Source organism: Montipora foliosa, chromosome 8 (assembly GCF_036669935.1).
Source record: "Montipora foliosa isolate CH-2021 chromosome 8, ASM3666993v2, whole genome shotgun sequence".
Classification (NCBI taxonomy): domain Eukaryota; kingdom Metazoa; phylum Cnidaria; class Anthozoa; order Scleractinia; family Acroporidae; genus Montipora; species Montipora foliosa.
In genome coordinates this window covers 16,813,238-16,834,440 of record NC_090876.1, presented here as the reverse complement: position 1 = coordinate 16,834,440, position 21,203 = coordinate 16,813,238, and the positions used below count along the sequence as shown (strand labels likewise).

The 21,203-nt window shown below is 38.8% G+C and overlaps 2 protein-coding genes across 6 annotated transcripts in view; one reads left to right on the top strand and one right to left on the bottom strand.

Annotated features, from left to right (window-relative positions):
* The window catches only part of LOC138012576 (fibropellin-1-like), a 49,781-nt gene extending 47,881 nt beyond the window's left edge, over positions 1 to 1,900 (bottom strand). Inside the window, exons 1-2 of the mRNA XM_068859384.1 lie at positions 1,880 to 1,900; positions 232 to 297 (exon numbers count right to left, since the gene is read on the bottom strand). Coding sequence (XP_068715485.1) covers positions 232 to 278 — 47 coding nt within the window. The 5' untranslated portion in view covers positions 279 to 297; positions 1,880 to 1,900. The remainder of the gene's footprint in view (positions 1 to 231; positions 298 to 1,879) is intronic.
* Positions 1,901 to 12,268: 10,368 nt separating this feature from the next.
* On the top strand, positions 12,269 to 21,031 carry LOC137967572 (potassium channel subfamily K member 9-like). Of its 5 annotated transcripts, XR_011116541.1 has the most exons (4): positions 12,274 to 12,447; positions 12,968 to 13,466; positions 17,279 to 19,412; positions 20,188 to 20,974. XR_011116541.1 is itself a non-coding variant. In XM_068814082.1 (3 exons), the coding sequence occupies exons 2-3, from the start codon at positions 13,175 to 13,177 to the stop codon at positions 17,935 to 17,937; spliced, it is 807 nt and encodes a 268-aa protein (XP_068670183.1). In that variant the 5' UTR covers positions 12,269 to 12,447; positions 12,968 to 13,174; the 3' UTR covers positions 17,938 to 20,984. The 5 variants fall into 5 exon arrangements, 4 of the variants coding, with proteins under 4 accessions (XP_068670183.1, XP_068670180.1, XP_068670181.1 ...); XM_068814082.1 differs by having other exon boundaries at positions 12,269 to 12,447; positions 12,968 to 13,322; positions 17,279 to 20,984; XM_068814079.1 differs by having other exon boundaries at positions 17,279 to 20,974.
* Positions 21,032 to 21,203: the final 172 nt, after the last annotated feature.

Below are 21,203 nucleotides of genomic sequence, written 5' to 3'. Positions count from 1 at the left end.
ATAATCCTTCTAATAACAAGGTCTCTTAAAGTGTTGAAACTGGTTTGAGCCACCTTAAAATTTATAGTATCGCTATTGATATTGTGCTTTTATTGCTAAAGATATACTTCAACGTATTCCTAATTTAACCTAAAATTATGCCTGTGTGATACAACAGACTGACTCGGTGACTAGGAAAAAGGAAGAAACAAATGAAATTTTCTAGTATGAAAGATTATATAAAATTCTTACATTAAAAAAGCCAGCAAAATGAGAATCCCTGTACCACTTAACTTCATATCCAGTGGTTTTCTTTCCCTGGGAACAGGAAAATAACAGAAAATTCAGTGGTATATGTAATAGAACAACGAAATGTCCAATTTGAAAATAATTGGATGAGAAAAATTCTGATGACTGCCAAATTGGACGAGGCCGTAGGCCGAGTCCAGGTTGGCAGTCCGAGAAATTGTTTGAATGTCAAACAAGGTAAATATTTGACATTACACACAGCATCATGTGTGAGCCTTCAAATTGGAGAAAACAGCAGTTTGATAGCAGTGATAATAGCTGCAACCTGATTGCCCAATACTCGGTTCTTTCATTTATCTTGACATTTGATTGGTTGATGGAAAGTATCCAGATTGTTTTCAAATTGGAAGGTTTGTTGAAACTTGTAGTAAACGTTCCAGCAAAAGCTGTCCAATTTATAGTAGCTTCCTTAACCATTCACTCCTCAGGCGCTGCCGGGAAGCCCCCAATTGACGAGTGAAATCTTCTGGAGTTAGACAGAGTAAAATCTGTTAAGTCTCACTCCCAGGAGACAATGGATTAATGGAGGGGACTCCTCAGGCGCCCAGGACACCCCCCTCCCCCCACCCCCAGTTGATGGGTAAAATCGTCTCGCGTTAGACAAAGTTTCGCTCCAAAGAGTCAATGGGTTAAGGCGTTTATGATGGCAAGTGGCATGTTCTGTTTAAGAAACAATTTGGAACTAATATCTGTCAGAAGAAGAATCAGAGGTTGAAAGCAAAGCCCACGGAATTATCAGATTTTTTTTTTTTCAGAAAAAAAACAATCTGTAAATTCACAAATAATTAACTGATACCAATAACAAATAGAAATATCATATCGAGGTGTGGTTTTCTAATTTAGTCCTTTCGAGCTTCAATATTTGTGGTTTTCAGCTTCACTGTGGAGACGTTGCCATAAGATTCAGTAAGTTCTGATTTTGATAACTAGGAGTGTTTATTGATTATGAAGTGTGTTCGTTGAGAGAACTTTGGAGGTTGGAATCACTATACAACCAAGATGCCATGAAGACAATGCATTTATAGTAAAGAACGTCTACCGAGGGTATTGATATATGAGGCTTGTGAATGTGAAAAGTTTGGAGTGAAGAAATGATGACGTCAACGAACAATTGTTAAAAATCTGGAGCTTTTAAAAACTGTCTGAGAGATTATACAATAGCTTTCGACAATATTACTAGGAAACAGCATTACAGATCTGTAAGGCTTTCGGAGAGGCTATTAACTTTTCATAGCCAGAGGCTAACAGCATGCTTTGACCGATACACCCGAATTTTAACTGAAATATTACAGGTTTTCTCCGGGTACTTCGGTTTCCCCAATTAGTGCTCCAGCGCTAGAACGACTAGACAATTGAAATTTGTTTCCTTTCCTTATTATCAACTGAAAGTCTCACTGAGAGAACGAGAAAGCAAATAGTTGAAAAAACAGAGATCATGATGCGCGAGTTCGAAACTTTTAAGTGACATATCTTTCCTTCGTTCCACTGGATAGACGATGAGTACTCTATCCGTTGAATGGCGCTATCAATCTTTTAAAAACAGTGAGGCTATATAACTAAACTCTGCCTTGACAAAAAAGGAAACGTGTACCTGTTGTCAAGAGAGACTTTGCGATGGTCGAGCACCAGGTGTTCAACAATTCCCTAACCATGTCTTTGATCAGTTCGTCTCTTCGTTGGAAGACTTTTCCAAATACCATTTTATTTTTCTAGCATTTGTTTTTAATCTAAAGAGCGGTTCAGATTTCTACGCCAAGATTAACGTCATTGGTCCTCTGACGTTACATATCACTTAAGAAAGGAAAAATAGCAGTATGGTAAAGAGTATAGCAACCTATGGATTGGTGTGACGCGTTCAGTAAGATCTCTTTTTTTTGTTTTGTTTTAGTAAATGGCTAACCCATAAGCTTGGAACCAACAGTTTATCCTCTTAGAATAATAACGTCCTTGTCAACCTCACTTACCTTTCAGGACCTTTCACAAAGATCACAACGATAAAGTGAACTTATTCTATTAGCATTCTCTGCTCTTTTACCCCAATTATTGACTAATAATTATAAATTTCGTGACAAAAAGTTATTAAATGTTGTTGATTTAATTAAAATCAATTTCCCGTTTTGCTTTGCCAAATCTTCAGAAAGGGATATCTATCTTTAAACAGGTGTGCAAAGTTTGACGCAAAAGCGAGAAAGAGCTTGCCAATTATCTGGGTTTGCGGATGGGATTGAAAGGATGAATACCTTGAGAAACTTGAGCAAGGGAGCAAAGGATTAGAGCAACAAAGAACAAAAGCAATTTTTTAAAACCCAAGCAAAGATATCCACCTGACTGAGAGTCACTCAATAACATCATAGAAATACTATTAACCGAAACCGTATTCTGTTACGTTAACTGACTTTACTCAGTTATGATATCATTCGTTAACAATACAAACAGATAAATTAATTGTTGAAAAAACAAAATAAACGAACAGGAGGTAAGATTAAATTGGAGTTTTTATCTAAAAGCTTAAGTTGATTTTCCGTCACTTTAACTGGGATGCCTTCCTACATGAGTTTACAATGATGACAAGTTTTCAAAATATAAAAAAATAAAACAAAACAAAGGGAAAGGAAGGGACCTATAAGAAAAACCTTCATTTTTAAATACGTCAGAAATTTTTGATGGATTTCTTCCTCAGTTGATTAATGGTTGTCCGTTCACAAAATAAGCCGAAATGAGAGATAATTTCCAGAGCGCTTTCCATTTGCATGGTCAAACATTTGGAAAATTTCGGTTCGGAGCTAAGTGGAAACAAAAATATTTGACTAGTTCCATGGTCAATATCCAGTGAAAAAAGGAGGGAACTTCTTTTAAAGCAATTCTTCGCCGGTTCATCTTTATTTCATGCTCCCGCATTCTTTCTTGTTCCATGCATATTTTTCATAATGGTAATATATATTTAGCATATACCAAAACAGTGGATAGTGTTGAAAGCACGCCCTGATTGGCTACTGAAACTACGGATATTCTTTGTTAGTATATACTAAAACAATGGATAGCGTTGAACGCGGGCGCTGATTGGCTCGTCAAAGTTGTTAACTATTCATCTCCGAGCAATTCGCGTGGAATTTGCGCCCGAAAATGTTGATATCTTTGAAGGAATAAATGAGTTCAAATCATCTTCTAGTACTAGATTATCTCACTGTTTTACTATGTACTAAAACAACTATTCACCTCAGTGTCGGTGGCTAGTGGTGGATAGTTGCAAAATATTTAATTTTTCTACGAGGGCTCGCTGGATATGAAGTGATAGACGCCTCGTTGGTTATAATCATTTTATATCCGGGAAGCCCGAGTAGAATAATTGTTTTATTACTTAAAAACTCGACGAGCAACAACTCTTATTGGGTGTTCCCGGGGATAGTATTGTCGACTAAACACCGATTTCTCCCTCGGTCAATTCCGGGCCAAGATGGCTTTTTTCGGCCACTTTTTCATAGAGCTGCAAAAATGTTTTCAGCTCGCTTTATTGCTGACTCGTTCCTTGATCATATTTGGCACAGCAGGCATATGAACTGATGGCCTGAAAATGCTGGAAATCTGATAATCCATACTTCACTTTTAATAAAAAGATATATTTAGGTAGGCTTAAAAACGGTGCTCTATATATGTTTTTTTTCCCAGATATTTTTTATAATTAGTCTGCGCACTCCCGAGCTAAGTATTGTCTTTGTGCCTGGAGTCTTCTGTGCTTGCCTTTGGTAGGTTTCAGGGGGTAATAAAAATGCATAGACTTCATCAGGTGGACACAGTACAAGCGATGGCGACGAAGCCAAAATAAAGCGACTAATTCGGGGCTAATTCGGGCTAATTCAATTAAGGAAGTCCTTTCAAATCATCAAAGTTACTTTGCGCCACCAGGAAAAAAACGAAAAAATACAAGCACTAAAGAACAAACTGCTCAAGAATGCACGGTTCCCTTTGAAACAGGATCCTCGAGTCACTAAAAAAGTGCTGCATGGTACGTGGATGTTTACAGAACGATCGCAAGTTGTAATCATTGAAAGAAAACTCCACTCCAGATCTGATAGACGATGGTCGTGCAAGACTAGCCAAGAACGTGGAAAACCCAACAGGACTGTTCGTTGTTTGGCACAGAAGATGAACGAAAAATTGTTCCCCTCACTATTAAGTTTACTATTTTCACTATTTTTCTACGAGGGCTCGCTGGATATGAAGTGATAGACGCCTCGTTGGTTATAATCATTTTATATCCAGGAAGCCCGAGTAGAATAATAATTGTTTTATTACTTAAAAACTCGACGATCAACAACTCTTATTTAGTGTTCCCGGGGATAGTATTGTGGACTAAACACCGATTTCTGCCTCGGTCAATTCCGGGCCAAGATGGCTTTTGTCGGCCACTTTTTCATAGAGCTGCAAAAATGTTTTCAGCTCGCTTTATTGCTGACTCGTTCCTTGATCATATTGGGCACAGCAGGCATATGAACTGATGGCCTGAAAATGCTGGAAATTTGATAATTCATACTTCACTTTTAATAAAAAGATATATTTAGGTAAGCTTAAAAACGATGCTCTATATATGTTTTTTTTTCCAGATATTTTTATAACTAGTCTGTGCACTCCCGAGCTAAGTATTGTCTTTGTGCCTGGAGTCTTCTGTGCTTGCCTTTGGTAGGTTTCAGGGGGTAATAAAAATGCATAGACTTCATCAGGTGGACACAGTACAAGCGATGGCGACGAAGCCGAAATAAAGCGAATGTTGTTTTATTGGATCTTTAAACAAAATATACTCTTATAGAGCTAAAGAATGGAACCAACAATATTTCTTTAAATTTTTACGTTATTAATCAAATTTAATTTATACAACAATTATTTTCACAAACAAGTTATACAGTGAGTAGTGTTTCGTTTCCGCTGTTTCGTTTCTCTTCCTTGCATATACGGAACCCGTGCCCGCAGCTGTGCGCGTGGCAGACAAAACTGTGCTATCCTGTCAATCATTTGCCCTTTCACCGGAAACAGTGCACTTCGGTTGTGCGTAAATGACATTGTTGTCGATCTACACCGTCGAAAGGACGACCAAAGTCTTTACACTACGTTATCAATCGTGGTTTTGCCGTCTTCTTACACTTGCTTCGAAAATACTAGCCTGACTTCGTCTTAAAATAGTTAGAAAAAGCACAAATAACAGCCAAAGCAAAACAGCTTAAGTTCGAATTCTGCTCGCCGACAACCCAAGTTTGTTGACAAAAAAATTGCCACAAAATGTTTTAAATGGTCTTCTGGCCCTTTATTAATAGAGCTCACGTGAATTTTGAATGGAGTATCGGGAAAGAAAAATTTTCAAGCTGACATGTATTTCGTGTAAACATACATTTTAAAGTAGCGAAAATTTGTATAAGCACTACAAAACGTTTACTGACCACTGCCCGAAGGGAAATTCTTTATAAGCTGCAACGAAGGCGCTGATGAATTTTGCCCAAAAACCTGAGCCCCTGACACCGGAGAGCCAGACTTGGGAGAGTTTTCGCGGAAGGCTCACTAAGGAAGAGCTTCTAGAGCTCACAAGCTGATTCATGTCCTAAAAGAGCAACAAGGGACAGTCAAAATTGTGTTTCTTGTACTATGCGAAAATTTATTCAAAACTTTTCCCTCACTCCCACTCCACTGTGTCTTGCAATTCTACAGTGAATTACTATAAGGCCAATAAGAGAATCAACATCAAAGAGGCACTTCCAGGAGTTTTGGGGAAGAAGAGAACATGGCTAATTTGAGCTGGGGAACAGAGGAACAATAACAAAATATCTTAGGGAACAAGGGAAGAAAACCAATTTAAATTTTAGAGATCAAAAGGCTAGGAACAAGTTTGAAAGTAATTTGGGGAACAAGAAAACACAAGCAAATATTTAAAGGGAACAAGGACCCCTTTCCCCGGGAGGGCCTCATCAAATGTTCCGCCCCTTTCATCCAACAGCTCAAACAAGCGCTTCCAGCAATTTTTGAATGACCGACACGAAATGAAGACTCTCTTATAGCATGTGAAACCATGCTCAGATGCTTACGAGCACCCTCATGCCCATGTTTGTTAAAAAGCACCATGAAGTATTCCTTGCAGCTGGTTTAGGCATTGTTTCATCTTTCAACGTACATTTGGCGAAACCGTTGAAATCAACTCCACTCTCAGAGGGCACTGGGGAAAGAAATTAGAAGAAAAAAATTCCCAAGGTAATCATTACAGAATAAGATTATTGAAGGAGCACTTTTGAGTGTCAACTTTAAGCCTTTTAAAACAAGCACAAACAATAGTCTTTAAATTCACAAAATGTCAAACAGCATATTTTAGTCTCGTATTCAATTATATTTTGCTGCAATATTCCTTAAAACTATGCAGAACTATTTTCCATAAAATGTGGAACAATTGCTGCCTATTTAAATATGCCACAAAAGGGCTCCAAAAACCAACCAGTTAAGTTTTTAGATAAAGATAGTGTCTTTATGGAGGTCTGACACAATACCAAAAAATGAAATAATTTGATGTGATCAATAAACAAACTGCAGCAATGTGTGTTACTAAATAGGTTCACAACGTGGGAATGAAAAAAATATTCCTCAACTGATGTTTCAATATGCATTTAAATTAATTTTCTATCAACTATTCAAGGGACTAACTTTTCAGTGTCTATTCAGTGGTAGTGATTTACGTTTGTATGATAAATTTGAAAGTGAATCTGGCAACCACAGTGCCCTATGAAATGGGAAATAACTTTAACAAACCTTTTAACCTAACAATTTACAAGGGCCACCATTGTTGATGCCCTGGGCTCTGGGGTTTATCTACAATGGACAGTTAGTGGCTGCATTCACCAATGTATAGAGAACACATCAAGTTTCTTCTCAAGCAACCAGGTGTTCAAGGAGCTATTCAATTTCCACAGAACCATTACCTGGGTGAATTTGGGTACCTGGCCTGAAACTGAAACTTGTAGAGCCAAACAACTTGTTGAACTTAGTTCTTAAACTGGGTACATAATTATGTCTACAAATATTGTCTTTCAACCAACAGTTTCTCCTAATTTTGTGTACCATTCACTTGTTGGTTCCTTAATAAAAAAATCGCTAATTAAATTAAGGAAGTCCTTTCAAATCATCAAAGTTACTTTGCGCCACCAGGAAAAAAACGAAAAAATACAAGCACTAAAGAACAAACTGCTCAAGAATGCACGGTTCCCTTTGAAACAGGATCCTCGAGTCACTAAAAAAGTGCTGCATGGTACGTGGATGTTTACAGAACGATCGCAAGTTGTAATCATTGAAAGAAAACTCCACTCCAGATCTGATAGACGATGGTCGCGCAAGACTCGCCAAGCACGTGGAACACCCAACAGGACTGTTCGTTGTTTGGCACAGAAGATGAACGAAAAATTGTTCCCCTCACTATTAAGTTCCGACTTGGAGCGCAGATGGCACAGTCGGTTAGTGCGCGGCCTTGGTGCAAGAGGTCCTGAGTTCGATTCCCGGATCTCACATCCTTGTTTCGACTTCTTTCCGTTCTGCATGTGTAGCTTAAGTAGCTTTAGATACCCATAAAACGGAGCACGGATGGCGAGAGGGGAGTAATATGAGCGCGCCGTCGACCTCAGGTTTGTCAGTTGAATTACCGTTACGATTGGCCAAGCCAGCATTACTTCTAGGAAAATCCAGTTTCAGCTCCTTGATGAGCTCAATACCACCCAACTCAGTGCCTTCTGTTTTAGAGTAGCACTTACCACAGGCAACCCAGTTTACGTTCATGGAGCGTCTAATTTACTAAATACTCAACAAAATCACTTCATCGCTTTGTTTCCATAGCAACTTGCGTAATACACTCCATAACCTCTTTTTGTACTCCACAGATGGTTTTCAATCACGTGAAGAGACGGCCATCTTGGTGAGCAAAATAATAGCAAATTTTGGCTCAAGTATTGCATTGTAATAGAGTCAAATTCCCAAAAGACTTGTTTCCCTATTGTTCTGTATATGCACCAACATGACTGCTGTGACGTCAGGTGAAAACCATCTATAACATATTTATGCATTCGTTATTGACTAATCAGAAACGCGATATTTTGTTGAGTATGTAATAAGTCACTAATATCTCTCGGCTTACTCGTTGCTTGCTTACTGTTTTTTTCCTCGTTGTGCGATGTATTAAGAATACTTAAACTGTTGTTTTTGGTTGTCCTCAAATTGTTTGTTCACTTTACTAAACAAAACGCAGTGTTAAATTTGTTACGCTGGAAAGCAACTTCCTGCCAAAAAAAGTAGGGTCGGCTTCCAGCCTATGCAACTTCCCGCCAAAAACCGCACGTTCCACCAGGGCAACATTTCGTGTATTGGTTTGAACGAAATTATTATTTTTTAATATATGAAGTTTGAGTACAGGGTCGTTATGGGTTTGGCAAATTAAAGTATGACACCGTCTGGAAAGGCTTTTGGGCAGCCAATCTTCCTGACGCAAGAGTGAAGTAATCCTCGAACTTATCTGGACAATTTAGAAGAAAGATCAACAATACAACGCTGTATCGTGTAATAGCAATATTATTTAGTTCTTATTAACCAAGCGGGAGGTCTGTATGGGAGAATCCTGACCGAGGTCGCCAGTACAGACCGAATGCAGTGAGGTCTGTACCAGCGACCGAGGTCAAGATTCTCCCATACAGACCAGACCTAGCTCGGTTAATAAGATGTTTATTATATGGCCAAACAAGAACAATTTAATTCGTTTATGTAACTGGTTTGTACTAACTGACATTTTGCTTGCGAACGGCGATGAGCTGAACTTAATTCTGTCAAAGTTTACTCGTCATCCTCTCTTTTGTCATCATGCTGTTTGGCACTTCCATAAATAAATATTGATAGAAGAAAATACTCAATATTTTTGCATGTTAGTTTGCATCTTTTCCCCGCAAAACATTACCCGTCTAAATGCCGGTCTAGATGGGAAAATCTAGACCGCGGTCAATATCGATTTTAGCCAATCAAATTCGTGAATTTTGTAGTTCCTAGTCCTCGTGAGACAGATCCATATAATAAGGTACAATATGAAACACTGGTTATGCGGTCATTATTGTGACTTAATATGTCACCGTGGTAACGGGCACGCCCTGTAAACACACCCTTTTTCTTGCCATTAGTTGCTCGTATCTCAACAACAAACTTGGTGACCCCCATTGTTTTATTTCTGAAAGGTAACCAGAAGGGCAAAATGAGACTTCCTGCAAACTTTAACAAAAAACTTGTGCAGAGGATTAAGACGGTCACCTTAATTCTGTGATTTTTTTCTGTTAAGGTGGCTCTGATTCTGCAAAGCAGAATTTTTTTTTAATTTGCACAAAGTTTCATATCGGCCTTCTGATCACAAAAATAAAAAAGGGGGGTCATCTAGTCTGTTTTTATATGAGCAACTCAGTCCAAATTATAGCGTGTTTTTGCTAAGCTTTCCTGTTGCCAAGGTAACTTGATACGCCACAATAATGACCAAATATTTTGTAAATAATCGGTGTTTCATATGGTCAGCAATAAAAGCAAGGTGACACACGCTAACACCAACCCGGTGTGGCCAACACATCACGCATGCGCACAACCATTTCACCCGGTCAATTAGCAGCCATGGACAGCTGTTTCGGCCTTTTGGGCCTCATCAGCATGGCGTAGCTAACATACCAGGCGGGTGTGTTTAGCACCCGCGCTTGCCGTGGGAGAACAGTTTTGCTGTTCCCAACCCAGCCTACCACATGTTTGGCATGTGAGGCTGCCACTTAAAGGGGTGCTAAACGCACCCGCCTGGCATGTTAGCTGCGCCATGCTGATGAGGCCCAAAAGGCCGAAACAGCTGTCCATGGCTGCTAATTGACCGGGTGAAATGGTTGTGCGCATGCGTGATGTGTTGGCCGCACCGGGTTGGTGTTAGCGTGTGTCACCTTGCTTTTATTGCTGTTTTTAATTTACGTGACACACCGATCTCTTAATGTGATCCACTTTCCCACACGCTTGCCGTGGGAGAACAGTTTTGCTGTTCCCAACCCAGCCTACCACATGTTTGGCATGTGAGGCTGCCACTTAAAGGGGGGCTAAACACACTCGCCTGGCATGTTAGCCACGCCATGCTGATGAGGCCTAAAAGGCCGAAACAGCTGTCCATGGCTGCTTATTGACCGGGTGAAATGGTTGTGCGCATGCATGATGTGTTGCCCATCCGGGTTGGTGTTAGAGTGCGTCACCTTGCTTTTATTGCTGTTTCATATGGTATTGTAACATTACTGGTTGTAGCGTCATTTGCTCTAAAGAGAGTGTCTTAGAAATATTGAAACTGTTATGAGTCACCTTAAGCAATTGTCTCGTCTATACATATGACAAATTCAGGTGACTTACACAGGTTTCTGTGATGCCGGTGCAATGATCTACCAACTGACCTATGAAACCAATCAGTTGGGAGCAGATCAAATTCAAAGTCATGGGCTCCTGGTGCGCGAGTTTTCGGTAGACACTTGTTTAAGGACGGAGCCTACGAATTCAAAGTTATTTTTGCGGAGTTTACTGAATACGCGGTAAAAGTAGATCTTAGCAAGTGTTATTGAAATCCAAAAAGAAAATTGGGGGTAACCGTGCATCTTTCGAAGATAATTTATCGACAGTATTTGTAAAAGGTCAAAACAAAGCAACGTATGACGCTTTTTTCCAAACTGAAGCTTAATTATCTCCGAAAAATGCATGTTTATCCCCAATTTTCTTTTTGGATACCAAGAGCACTTTCTAAGTTCTGCTTTCTCCGCATAGTTTTAAACCGAGCAAAAATATCCCTGTATTAATAAAAACCACCCATAGGAAATCCTAGTACGTATGTGCAATAACAATAGTAGGCAGCGTCCTTAAGATTTCCGCGGTCCACCCTTTAGACATCAAAAGCAAGAAGAGGAGAGGAGGGGGAGTAGAGTCATCAAATGGCTTGCTACGCGATTTTAAGGTTAAACCTTCGACCACATGTACAGTCCATCTCGAAAATAAAAAAAAATTAAAAGAGAACAGATGTTTAGGGAGTGTATTTTTTTAAAAAGAATTATCATATTCTTAGAAATGCATATATAAGCAAGCATTACGATCGGTTGTCTATATCGATGTCAAATGTGCACCAATGGGAACGCAATTGACTTCAATTAACCACTTACTTACAACTAATGAATAGTAGCTGTCATTTGGCATGCCAGAAAAGAAGGCAGTTTCTAAATTACATTTTCTTTTCGAAAGTCAAGACATCTATACGTCAGTACCATTTAGTCATTAAGAGAGGGGAGCGAAAGAGCTTATAGTGAAACCTAGAAGTCTCCCTGCATCATCATTTTAATTATGCCGTTTGCCATAAGTCCTTTCGACAGGCTTTCCGGTACTCGTCCACCCGCTGTGTCTCCTTACCCTGTTCTTTCTAAATCCTCATCTTTCATATCCCCACCACCCATTATTCCATTCATACCACCCCCTCCGAAAACATAGCTCATTTCTTTTTTACAATGACTGCAAAAATTCTCGCGCGCTCATTGGCTAATTTTTATTGTCAAAAAGCGGACAGACACAGAAATTTATAATTTATGCGATAATGACGCGATATTGCTCGCGTCAGATTGAAGTTTCTCTCATTTTTGTCTCGCTTTCTTCTCGTGTTTTGACTTAATTTTGAGCCCTTGAGCCCTCTGCCTTTTTGTTATTGTAAAAAACAAATTGATGTCAGTTTTTCATACGTCTGTCCTGTTATTCACAATGAATTTCGTCATAACATTGTCAAAGTAGTCTCCGGATCCACTCGGCTATCGCCTCGTGGATCCACAGCTACTTTGACAATGTTATGACGCAATTCATGATCAATAACAGGACAGACGCATGAAAAACTGACATCAATTTGTTAATTAGTGTCCTCGACCAATTGGTATGAGCGGTCTTTTGGAACCATTTGCACGATGATAACGAACCAAAAGTGCTGCCATAAGGCCGGCCACCTGACAAGTTCTGTCAATGACTTGTTTATTCCATCGCATTAAATTATCTGAAATTTTGGACAATAGTATTGCATGCAGGCAAGAACTTCAGAGCGATATGTAGCGAAACATCTATTCTTACGAAGAGGTTAGTGAAATTTAGGATTGAAATCGAAGCAAAACTCTGGAAGCAGCTCGATTTTTTTCACATTTTACCTCCTCAGCTCTGAAACCAACATGCCGATGAAATATTTAGTATTAAGATGACAGTGACGGACAACATTTGCTTAAATAATCTCTTTCACTAGCTTAGTGCTTAATGTAGATCATATGAAAATTATATATTCAATGGAGAATTTCCTTTTAAATTGCCCGTTTTTCAAAGAACAAAAATCGATGCACTCTTGTGAGTATTGTCGCATGATCTACATTGGTAAAACAAAAGGTCTATTTTCTTTTGTTTTTATCTAAGAAACCTTTATGCGTCATATTTTTTCAGCTGTGTGTGGATATTAAATTTGTCGCTAAGCTGTGTTCGGATGAAGACTACCCTTACGACGCATCATAGTATTTCAACCCAGAATCTATTGAAATCTTTCAATTAATAGTACGAATTACAACAATAATAATTTCCTTAAATGCTAATTTGTTTTTCTTTAAACCGGAAGATTACAGGCAGATGGTACCATAATTTACAAAACGTCACAAAAGGGACAAATTAATTCTCCTACTAGGGGAAGCAGATGGAGAGGAAGCAGAAGAGATCGACCAGACCAGATTAAAAGCAGGCAACTATTGCTATTAGACTGTTAAATTTTGGCTATTTTACGCACTCTGAAAGTCCTGTGATTTCCTTTATTATCCAAAGCAGAACTATGAATGTTCTTCTAGAGAAGACGTTGCAACGTTTTATAATATTCTATTTGTACGGCCTGTTTGTGGCATGGATCTTCACCTTGATAGAGAAGCTTGAAGAAACAGCTCATGAAAGAAAGGAACGGGCACTGGAAGACATCAGAAAGGGTATGGATAAGAAATACAACATGACAGATCAGGATTTTTATAAATTTGTCAAAACAACCTACGAAGCAATGAAGGATGGTGAGATATTGGACTGGAATTTCCAAAACAGTGCCACGTTTGTCTTTGCAGCTTTGACAACAGTAGGTAATAACAGTCATCAAACGAAATGATTTTTTTTTAATAAATTGATGAAGTCTTAAGGTGCTTGATAGCTTAGTTGGTAGTGCGGGTTCGGGTCCCGTTCACTGAGTCGGGAATTTTACGGGCTCACTTTCTTTGCACTTGTTTAATTAGCCAATGTAAAAAATACCTTAATACTGTTTGTTTGTCCCTCCAAAAGTTTGCGTAAGCATTGTTTTTTTTCCTTGTAGAACTTATAATGGTCCTAAGAGAAGCTGAAAACATTGCTTATGCAAAATTTTGGAGGGACAAACAAACAGGATTAAGGTATTTTTGATATTCATATTTGGCTAATTGAGTTGCTCAAATGACTGCCGCAGCGATTATCTATCATCCAACTTTCATTTCACTCATCAAATGAAAGTAAGTTTTAGTTTCAGTGTGTGCAAACGTGGGAAACAGTCTTTAAATCCTTATTTATCAGCAAGCAACTCTCAATATAATTACAGAATTTTTGCTGTTGCCTAGCCTCCTGTCAGCGAATTCGTGTTTTCAGTTATGTCTGCAATGAATGTACAAATAAGTGTTGCGAAACGAATCTTGTTAAAAAAGTTGCGGCTTGGTATGTTTCTTCTGTCTCTTGTCTTTTCTCTTCTTAATGAAAGTGCCAAAAGTACCTGCTGGCATTTATTTCAACTGACAGAAATTATTCAAAAAACAAATGAAAATACGATGTAGCCCGCACAAACAAACACTGAAACAGCACTAACTTTGGCGTCCTGTAAGAACTGATAAAACCCAAGTCACATTTTATCGAAGAAGACAACATTGAAATGTATTTGACAGCAAAGGATCGCGAGAAGATACGACGTTTTGGAAGTCATCCTGACCGTTATTTTCAAGTGATCAAATAACAGTCGTTTGAAATTTAAATTCAGTGCTTGATTTGAACGTCAGTCAACGAATTAATGTGCATACACGCGTCACGTTTTCTTTGTGGATTAAAACATTTTCACGTACGCAGGTATCCGGATTCAAATCGACTTGCCCTTTCACACGTATTCGTTCTAGTATTCAGGACTCCTCTGATACTAAAAACAGAGCATGCATTATCAGGCGTGCGAGTTAGCGATAAGGGAAGCGATAGTATTTCGTTCAGCATCCATGTTGAATATTTAGGTAGGTACTTGGTGTATTTTGTCATTTAGTGGTTGTCTATTGCACAAAATTATCTAAACACGGTAAAACCTTCAAGGTTAGGATTAGAGCTAGTGTTAGGGCTAGCGTTAAGGTTAGGTTAGGGTAATTGTATAATTACTGAACTTTTTATACCTTGTTTAAAAAAATTGAAACAATAGAAGAAGAGACACCAAGTACCTACCAATGTTTACGCCATAAAGACTGGATGTGACATTGTAACGTCATCTTATTAATTTGAAAGTATCGGGATTTGACCGCCAACACGATCCTAAATCCTTCGCCAACTCTGGATAGCGAATTGAAAGAGTTGCAGGTCCGCGTGCTGGATTCGCCGGATACGCGGGGACGGAAAAAGGAAAAACGTTGCAGATTCAAAAATATCCGGATACGGGGGGACCGGGGACGGGGCCTCAATGCTCCGGGTATTCTCTCACGGATCTTTAATCTATGAGATGTTATTAAGAGTGAGAGAAAAGCAAGTATTCACTTTGAACGCTTCAATACCGCCTACACATTAATTCGATGTAGGAAATGTCATGATATATTTGAAGTGCTGAAAGAGACCTGGACAATTTAAGAAACTGTCTCTTGCAGAGAACTGAAAAATTAGGGTGGCTTCAGCGGGATTCGAGCCCATAGCCTCTGTGATTTTGGTGCCATGCGCTACCAAGTGGGCTTTGAAGCCACACCAAATTTGTTGTGCTCCCAAGTTCTCCCACCTGAGTGGCTTCCGCATAGCTCAGTCGGTAGAGTCTATAAAAGACAACTGCTTAAATTGTCCAGATAAGCGCAATATCACTTTTCCCTTTCATCGCACATTAATTCGTTGATTGATGTGCAAAACAAACAACTGCTTAAAATTTCAACCGTTATTTGATTAAATAACTTGAAAAAGAAGTCAGCATCACTTCGAAGCGTCGTATCCTTTCGCTATTTTTTTTTTTTTTTTTTGCGAAACACATCTTTTCACGGAAAAAAATGACTAACGCCAAATAATTAAGCCCATGGTTTTAGCATCAAATGTAATGTTGTAATTACTTTAGAGCGAGTTAAAATCTAGTGTCGTAAAACCAAAACCAAAGTAATTACTTTGGCCAATCAAAAAGGATGTAGACAATCCAATAAACCAATCAAAACTCGAAGTAATGTGTCGTAGCCGACACAAAGCGGGGGAAAATGGCACGCGCGAGCCACGATTGGTTTTGGTTTCACTTCTTCAAGTTATTGGTTGAAAAAGTAGCACGAGAACTTTGAACCAATCACCGATTGATGAAATAATGCAAAACCAAAGTAATTCACTAATTACCTTCGACACTCAATTGAAAACCGCTCTAACGGGCAATTAAAAAATGTGTTTTCTGTAATCCAAACTGACAAATTGGCATCTCTAAATCTTAAGACTTTTTCAGTTTGTTAAAATGAAAAAGCAGCAACTGGAATTATATGGGAAATGCATCTGTCGTATTATCACCAGAAAAGATTGTCTGTGATTAAGCTGCCATCTTTGAAGGCTTAACAAGAGAGTATTTGGTGACTCTGTTTTTTCTTGGATGTCAAGAAAACGTAAAACTATCAGTGACGTATAGCACCATTGAAAATAAATTTGTCGCTTTGGGCAGATGTACACGCAATAATCGTGAAGATCAAGGCAGTTTTAATTTGTATTTAGAATATTTATTTTATTTACTACACAACTTACTGATTTTTGTGGGGGACAAGTTGCAGGAATGGCGGCCTTTATCAATTTATGCGGGCTTAGCAACCGGGCCATGAGAGCTATGTGCAGGAGAACTCCATCTTTTTTTAAGCGATAATCTTATAAAATTCAGTGGGAAACCGAAACTTTCTTTCGTGGGAACCCGAAACTGTTTTAATTAAATACCGAGGCAATTATTAATACTTTAACAAGACACATTGGCTGCTTCGTCCTCGGGTCCAAAGCATAGGTTGAATAACAAAATTTGATTCATTTGTTTTTAGGGGAGGGTGGGTGGGGGGGTTGATTTGTCTTTTGATTCTATTAGAAAACTGTATTGCGCATGGAGCTTCGGCGGGACTCTTTTTAAAAGTTTGCAAAACTTTCAATCTTTTAATTGGATACCAAACTGCTATCCTGATCATAACGTTTGTGACACTTTGACTTTCTTTAATCTTCCTCCCTGTGGACAATGTTAGGTGTCCGTGGGTAAACACTTTTTAAAGAACTTGTCTAGGGCATGGGCTTCAACATCGTTTAGGAGATGTGAGGGACACACTTGATTGAGGTTGTTTTTGTGAGTGGGTAATTACAGGTGACCTGCAAATTGTACTCCAAAATTGCGACGGAAAAGAGGTGTGTCCCCAAAACATTCTGTTTCTTTGCCCATCTCAGTTTTATCAGAAATAACACACAAGCAGCGGTGACAAACATCAGATATAGACGCATACTTGAGTCCCCAAAAGTTTTGGCCGGGTGGATAACGCTATCCACCGGATAAATCATTATCCGGCGGATAAACAATAGTAAAAACAATTGAGTTATCCAGTGGATAGTGATTTATCCAGTGGATAGTACTATCCACCCTTCGTACTACTGGGGCCAGGATTGTAGGTCACCACAGTATAAGTAAGCACTTTTTACCGTATTCTTTTCTCAGGTTATGGACATATTACTCCCAAAACAACACTTGGACAATGTTTCACCATTCTTTCATGTCTTCTTGGTCTTCCTCTAACCATGTTGGCGATGAAATCAGCGGGAGAACTCTGCGCCAGTGTCCTCACGTCTCTTGTTACAAAAACAGAAACTAAACTGCTAAAAAGGACTCAACCAAAGAATGTTAAGAAGAAAACATTTTTCTGCACGTGTGCATTAGTTATTGTTCTGCTCATCTTGTCAGCTATCCCCACCAGCCTTCGTAATGACTGGACCATGATGGAAGGCTTGTACGCTTGGTTTATTTCTCTCACAACGATCGGTTTTGGAGACTACGTGCCCTTCAGTACTGCATATGAGGGAAACGTTGGTGAAGAGAGAGCCTCAACAACAAGCTCGGAATGGTATAGTATTCTCTTGACGTTACCTATGATGGTGGGTTTGAGTCTCGTTTCATGTATTTTCTCCATCCTTGTGGACTCAATGGATCATATTCGCGATTTTCGCGACCGCTGCCTGGGTTGCTGCCCAGATTTCATTTGGCTCAAACAAACTCTTCTTCACGATAATAGATCGACTGACGATACCAATGAAACGACACTTGAGAATGGTGATCAGAAAACGACCGAGGAAAAAAACTCAAGGTCGATCGAAATTTGATTTACCCAGATAGAAAAGTTCATTGGTTCGGGTTTTGAGACTCGGTACCGGTTGTGCTGTAATGCAAGCTGAGGACACAGTGCAGATAAATTTTGCAACCTCTGTAGACCGTCAATCGTAAGAAAGAAATCCTGACCTCAATTTTGAAAATTGGAGAGTCATAGACTCAGTTCGCGATTTCGTTTCCTTCGACAGACGGCATAATCGTAGAATCCTGCACGGGGAGTTATTTAATTAATTCAAAGACTAGGATTTGCACTGACAAAAAGAAAAAGAAGTATCTGTAGGCTCACCGAGACTTTTGCACGGTCTGAAATATTCGATCAGCTAACTGAGCTAAAAGAGCCATTTATAGATTTACTTGGCTTCAATATTATGCTAGTGATTAGCTAAACATTTCGTACCATTCTCCCAACCACCGACCGGTTGGTTGAGCATCGGACTACTGTGCGGGAGATTGCAGCCGGGCAAACAATCAGACGGGTTTTTTAAAAGTTTCTGAGGTGCAAGTGCTGCCTTTGTACTGATAGCTCCAAATGGTAAGGATGATGACCATAAACTACCGTAGGACTCGTCTAACAACCTTTACATGGACATAACCCGTTCTCTATTTTCGAATTCTCCATAATACACTTTCTTTGCCCCCCAAATTTTTCATAAACTATTGTTTTCAAATGCACTTGGGGACACTGCATATTCCCAAGAGCATTTGAAAACAATGGTTTATGCAAAATTTGGGGGGCAAACAAAGTATATTATGGGGAATTCGAAAATACAGAATTGGGACGTAAACACTCTTCGCAAAGAGTACTGCATGGAGTTCCCGGTGTTATGGTCTTTCCTCTCAGTGATATATCGTGGTTGGGAGAGAAATTGCTAGCCTATTACAGTGCTTCTGGTATGGTGCGCGGGTGCGGGACCGCACAATTCGATCAAACTCGCACAGTAACGCACAATTCCTAAAAATCTGCAAAATCCCGCACAGTACCGAGTGAAATGCTTTGAGTTTTTATAACTACACGCTTTACTGTTTATAACCAAGATTGTTAGAACTTTTCAACCGATTTTCAGGCCATTTCCTTTCGAAAAACCTTTACGAGGAAAATATGCTATGTAAATCACGATTTATGTCAATTCCTACTGAAGAAATTTCACAACGTTGCAAACGTAAAGCGTAGAGATAACCGCAAACAATTGGCATGAGTGTATAGGTAATGTATTTCTTAAGAAACAAGGGTTACTTGAGACAGTTACGAATAAAAAGTACGTTAAAAAAAAAACGCACGACGTTTTGACCGCGCATCGATCAAGCCTATTTTGATTGCCTCTTAGCTCCTTTTGTTTTCAAAAATCCTTCTCCGACCTTTGAGACCTTTGTAAAGTGAAATGACAGAACCAAGATATGCTTTAATATGAATAGATGTATAGCACGTAATATTAATTTTTCAGATCTTAGTATTATCGTTATCATTAAAGTGCCTATGAAGTAAAAAATAATTTATGCCTATTTGAGAGAGTTTTCAAAATAATGAATAATGGCCTTTACAGTTTTGAAGCATCTTTTTTCGTTTAAGAGATATTTGAGTTTTTGAGTTATGCAAATTAGCAAATTGATGACGTCATCAGTGGTTCTGCTGGAAGATGGATCGCAAAATCAAGAGTATCTCTCAAAGTGTAACAGCGATACGATTCAAACTTGGCATGAGTAATAACCCTTAAGTAAGGTGCAAGATGGTGCAGAGTATGATGTAACCATGGCAACACTTTTGGCTCCAGTCCCTCTTGGTTATAAATGAAGTTTCTCAATTTCCTCTCAAATTAAGCAAAACAGACAGTCCTGCTCAAAACAATCATAGAGCCCATGTTGCTGTAGGTCTCTGAATCAACTCATTGAGAGTGAATGATGTTTGGTTAAGACAAAATGCGGAAACACCAGTTCCCCACAACCTTGATCTGGAAGCAAAATGGTTGCCATGGCAACTGTACAATTTGTATCATTTTATGTGCTGACTGATAAACATTATTAGTGCCAAGTTTGAAGAGAACTGGGGTAATATTTCCAAGTATATTTTAGATTTTGTGATTTGTGTTACCCTTGGAACCACTGATGACGTCATCAGTTTTAACACAAAAACCTTAATATCTCTCCAATGATATGAGATATTTTAAAAATGAGAACACCATATTTCCTGTCTTCAAAAGATCTTTCAAATAAGCCTTAATTATTTTTTGTTTCATAGGCACTTTAAGTAATACTTTGATTTCACCATATATCATTGACATCTGACCCATTCTAAATAACTTGTAATTCAGCCACCGGGTTAAAAGGAGGAAAGCAATAAACTATTGTTATTTGTAAAAAATAATTTGAGTACATTGTCAGATAGAACTAAAAGACACCCGGTTATTTAGCATCTAGGATGTCACTTTTTATTTAATTTAGACGTCCAAGCACATCTTACGTTTGATTTTAAATACTGGTCGATTGAAGAAAATTGGAAACGGGAGCTCAAGCAAAATCAAAATTCCATTCTAATATGACAAGCTAATGATAGTTTGAATAAACAGTCAAATTCAACGCTGCACTTTCACCTGGGAATAACTTTCTTCATAAAATCATCAGTTCAACATGGCGTACGCGAACGACTCCCTATAGGAGGTTTTCACGTGACGTCATCGTCGCCATGTTGGTGGACGAAAACAAAACATCTCTCATTAGCTCCTTTTGTTCGTCCACCAGAAGTCGTACATTTCACTATTGTCATTGGTTTCTCTAGAAGTTGGTTGAAAACGTCCTATAATATTGGTAATATTGGAAGCTTTAAAACAGGCGACGCTTCAGTTAGAACCAAATTATCCTACTAAAATATTTTTCAGTCGCTGGCATCCTCCTTATAAGTGGTAAAGGTATGTCCTTTATGTATATTTAAAATAAATTTTACCCAACGAGTTATGTCACGGTTATTTTTATGCATTGGCAATTAGTAGAATGGATTGCTTTATATTGAGATTCCCGCTTCGAGCTCTGAATTCCATTTCAGGGGGAAGTGTTCAGGTAATATTTGAAAACGTCAGTCTTCAATGGAGCTGCGATTTTTATTATGCTCCCATGGTTATATAACTACAATACCGCTCTGTATGCTTGACGCACCCTTGTGGCTTTAATGCCGCACTTAGGGGGGGGGGGGGGAGGGGGGGGGGAGGAGTTATAATTTTCCGCGTACGTATAAAATTTCCACTTTGTGAACGTACTAATTTCTGATCAC

What these genes read in the sequence shown, in the direction of transcription:
- LOC137967572 (XM_068814080.1), top strand. Translation starts at nt 13,175, where the DNA reads ATGAATGTTCTTCTAGAGAAGACGTTGCAACGTTTTATAATATTCTAT. An exon ending in TGCAGCTTTGACAACAGTAG is followed by an intron (nt 13,467 to 17,278) that starts GTAATAACAGTC and finishes TTCTTTTCTCAG; the next exon opens with GTTATGGACATATTACTCCC.